Source organism: Pteropus vampyrus, unplaced genomic scaffold (assembly GCF_000151845.1).
Source record: "Pteropus vampyrus isolate Shadow unplaced genomic scaffold, Pvam_2.0 Scaffold1, whole genome shotgun sequence".
NCBI lineage: Eukaryota > Metazoa > Chordata > Mammalia > Chiroptera > Pteropodidae > Pteropus > Pteropus vampyrus.
The window spans coordinates 37,764,384-37,769,015 of record NW_011888782.1 but is presented as its reverse complement, the minus strand read 5'-3'; the positions used below and the strand labels follow the sequence as shown (position 1 = coordinate 37,769,015).

At 28.7% G+C, this 4,632-nt stretch overlaps 1 protein-coding gene across 8 annotated transcripts in view; it reads right to left on the bottom strand.

Moving 5' to 3' along the window:
• CBLB (Cbl proto-oncogene B) overlaps positions 1–4,632 on the bottom strand; it is a 203,145-nt gene that overhangs the window by 86,338 nt on the left and 112,175 nt on the right. For all 8 annotated transcript variants that reach the window (XM_023527293.1, XM_011386115.2, XM_023527297.1 and 5 more), the window contains exons 8-9: positions 2,845–2,932; positions 56–187 (exon numbers count right to left, since the gene is read on the bottom strand). In XM_023527293.1, the coding sequence (XP_023383061.1) occupies positions 56–187; positions 2,845–2,932 (220 nt within the window). The remainder of the gene's footprint in view (positions 1–55; positions 188–2,844; positions 2,933–4,632) is intronic.

Here is a 4,632-nt window from a genome sequence, read left to right as displayed (position 1 = left end):
ATAGGGAATATAAAGAAGAGAGACACCCATGTTGCTAATTAAACCTTGATTATACCTGCCATGCTGTAAGGCAAGAGGTGCACATCAAATGCCCGCAAGGCTCAATCTTGACATCTTTGTCGTTCTCAGCACAAATTTTACAGAGCTGAAAAGTGGAGCCCATTTCACAATATAATTCATATTGTTCCTGGAATTTGGGGGGAAAAAATGCAGGCAATGTTAAAGCATCTGTAGCATGAACTGCTAATAACTTTCTCAAACATAATAACTGAAATTTATCACACTTGATCCTATCAAGATTATGTTACTATTTAAGACATGTTTTCAATTGATAATCAAAATTTGGTCAACATAATCATTTTTTAAAGGATTTGAACTTTCATCGGCAATTGTATAAGCTTTTTTAATACTGCATTATTTGTTTTGCACTTTTTCTTTAGAAAGGGACTTGCTTCAATAGTCAGTGACTCAAAAGACAAAATTTATAGTTTTAAAAGGCAATTAAATAATTTATTTTTCTTTACAAATGTTACATACTCACCGTTTTTATTGTCAAATTGCCATGTATATAAAATTCTGACTGAACACTAAATTTTATTTCTTGAATATCTTTAGAAATTCCAGAATGGAAGAAAAGCAGCATTTCCCAAGCCCTTCCTGCAAGCTAGGAACTATGGCCTACATGTATTATGTCACATAATCTTCAAAGCATAATTAAATATATTGAATTAAAAACTACTTCAGGCTCAATACGTTTAAATTTTCCTCAAGTTCTATATTAATTCTCTAAATTGCATACTCTTTTCCCAACCTTAATCACGTCGGCAAGCAAAAATTGTTTTATTAAAACTGTTTTCTGGATTTACTAGTTTAAAACCTCTTGGTATAATAAAATTATCAGTGTTCAAATAATGAAGACACAAGTATATTGGTGAATGTAAAGAAAATACAAAAAAAAGTGTCATTTAATAGGGACACAAAAAAAGGAATTATAGAAAGTTTAAATAAGGCAGTGCTCTGGTCTAGTAAGTATCTCTGTACCCAGCACTGGGCAGAATAAATAAATAACAATATTTAATCCCTAACCTACTAAAAGATCTTACAATCATGGTGAGGGGGAAAAAAAAAAAAAAACACACACACACACACACACACACACATACACACACACACATATACCTGCATGTGCATAGATACACACATATGCACATATACACACATTCATATATAGATTAAATCTACCACAATGTATATGTTTGTGTGACTATATGCATAATTTTTAAAGAAATTTTTAAAAGACAAGAGAGAATGGATCAAGATGGAAAGAAAATAAATCTAAAGTGATCCAAAATAAATTATAAATCACTGAAGTCCCTAAAATAATAAATAAGTATTTATGTTTGTTATGGCATCTAAAGGACCAATTTGCAATTATAAAAAAAATTACAACCTAAGCTAAAAACTCAGATGCGAAATTCAATGTAACCTAAGGGGTAAGCTAGTCAAATACTTGGATCATTTAATAGTATCATAAGAATGATACTATTCCTTTATGTATTTTTAAACAACAGCTTTATGAAAAGAAATTATCTCTTATGAGTGTTCTTTCACATATATAATAAAATACAGAATCACTACATAATATAAAAAATGAAAATCATATGAATTTTTGAAGGCTGCCCACAAACTGTACATGTCAACAAGTGTTTTTCACATAATAATATCAAGACCACTGAGACTGAAATCTGAAATATTAGAAATAAAATAAAAAATTATCTATTGTTGTCCTCCAAATCTATAATGTGTTTTTTTTTAATAGATTCTCATTATTTATTATACAAAGTACAAAAATATGGTAGAGATTTTTAAACTAAATTATATGCAAATGATTCTTTCATTCTCTCCCTGACTCCCCAAACCTTTTTACTTCCTCAGTTAAATACTGTTACTAGTTTGGTATTTTCTAATTTTAATTTTTTAAAAGTTTATTCATATGTTCATATGTGGTAATTTATTTATTTACAGAAACTGAACTAACATAATGTAACTTTACAAAATGAAGTGTTTCATAATTGAGCTTTACATAAATGTAACACAATTAAGCTTTACATAAATTTTACATAAAAAGATGCAGAAGTTCCCATGGAATATGTAGAGCTACTGTCCTATTAATGACTTTAAAGTATGAGTATAATATGGTTTTCTAATCTATAATTGCATATTTTGGTATTTTGTAACTTTTCATTTTTATAAAAAATGCTAAAGTGAACACCTGGTGTACAGATCTTTGTGTGTATATATTAGTAAAACTTTATATAAAACACATATATGTATATACAATCTAGAGTCAAAAGATGTTTTTATTTAGATTTTTATAATTACTGAATATTACCCTGAAGAAAGACTTTATCAAGTTATACTCCCACTCATAATCCTTGAGGTTGCCAACAACGGATTTATAAGAATATAATTAATATCTTCAATAGGCTTCGATTATTAATTCAACTCTGAAAGCTAATGCCTATAATTACTCAAATCTGCTTTGGAGTTTTCTAAACCTATGGCTCTCTCATATTTATCTACCTACTTATGGGTTTATCTATCTCCCCACATAAATGCCACTATTATATTTGAAACAAGAAGATTAACAGCAGAAATTTTTATCAAAAAAATGAAGAAAGTAATGTATTTTCCTTTCAAACACTTTTAGAATTCCTTAAGTACTTTCTTTTTTGTATTAAATACCTGTACATGACTTTGGCTCTAGTATAAGTAGAGAATCTTATTTCAAAGGTATTATGGACACTTATTAATTATAAACACATTTGCAGAAATTGTCTTTACCTGTGTAACTTTTATATGATCATGGGGTGTAGGTTCACATAATCCAGTTAAATCAGGATTATAACTCCTCCCATCAGGATAAAGGTAGCTGGATTATAAACAGAAACTTTATTACTATAAATATACAAGTTTTAATTGCAATTAAAGTTAATCAGATTCTTCTATATTCAAACACACATTTTGATATTTCCTTTTTATGTAACATATCAAGAACCTGTTCTCTAACTATTTCCATATTACAGCCACTAAGCAACCATTTTCAAATAAATATCTTTACAAAATGTTAGGTAAGTTAAAAATTTATTTTACTGGCCCCTCATGTTTTATTCCAAAATACTTTGAATACACATATATTTGCAATTATTATATCTTTCATCTGAAGCTCAGTTAATGTTAAATGTATCATTTTACACCAAGCTTAATACCGCAAGGAGAGAAAAATAAAATTAAAGCCCACGATTTTCCCACAAAAATTATTCGAATACTTCTATGGTGCTCCTGTTTCTCCAGTTTCCCATCCTTTCTTTCCATCTCACCTTCCACTCACCCAACACATACACATGTGTGCATACACACGTTTAAAGAAATTAGAAAATGTTACAATTGCATGTTTCATTTACTTCAAATCAAACTATAAATAGAATGGTTTATAAACATAAGGTTCCATTATTAGAATTAAGAACTAAATTATAGTAATACAGCATCTTGCTGTGCTAAAACAGAGCTTTTACTCACTCTGAAATCCATTAATAATGAAATTTATTGTGTTGGTAAATACCGATTTTAGATTTTTTTAAATGGTACTATTACTGTTGGATTTCATCAATTCATTCAGTTATGGTTAATATTGTTCAATATCCTTCTGTTCTAGATGGCTTGAATGAAAAATTGAGACTATACTACTACAGAGGTAAATATTTTAAATGGAAAAACTATACTAGAACTATACTGTGAGATAACAAAAAAGATTTATCCTTAAATGAAGAGTCTATGAGTATGCTAGTAAGTGCTAAAATTTACCCAGGAAAACTAGAAAAAATAATGAACTTATAGGATAAACAATTCTCACATGGTAAGGAACAAATCAGTAAAAAAAAAAAAAAAAAAAATCTTTTTTTAAGATTTAAGAAAAGAAGTTTACTACATCAAAATATGGTACAAATTAGAGTGTCATTATGCGGCTGGGATAAAATTCTACAAATATTAAATGAGAAGTGGTAAGAAAAGTTGATAAGTAACTTTCTTCTTATAACCTAAAATGGCCAATTTTTAAAATTATTATATGACATTTTGTTCATCACACTTCAAAATCATGTAGAAATTTTAGGGAAAAGTCGGAAATAAAATATTACAAATATGACAATAAGGTTGCTAGAGGAAAAATTAAAAGGCAATTCGATGAGTATTCACACTTCAGTAATGCAGGGTGCTACTGATGAGCCCCTTTCAATGGCAATGAAGGAAGAAAGAATCTTGGCTGGTTATCAAAGTATTCTTTGTCACCGATGTCATATAATACTGGATTAACTATCAAGAAAGAACAGCCAACCCTGATGATAGTTGGACTAGATAATATCCTTCCCATGTTTTTACTGATCTTAAAAAAAAAACAAAAAAAAAACCTAATATACTTATTTTAATCTAATCTAAAAATCTGACCTTTTTAAAAATTGGATTAAAATTTCAATCTGATCCATTTTTAGTGTATTCTATCCCAAAAGTACAAATTCAACTCACCAAACTCCTCTGAAGATGTGTGTGTGTGTGTGTGTGTGTGTGTGTGTGTGT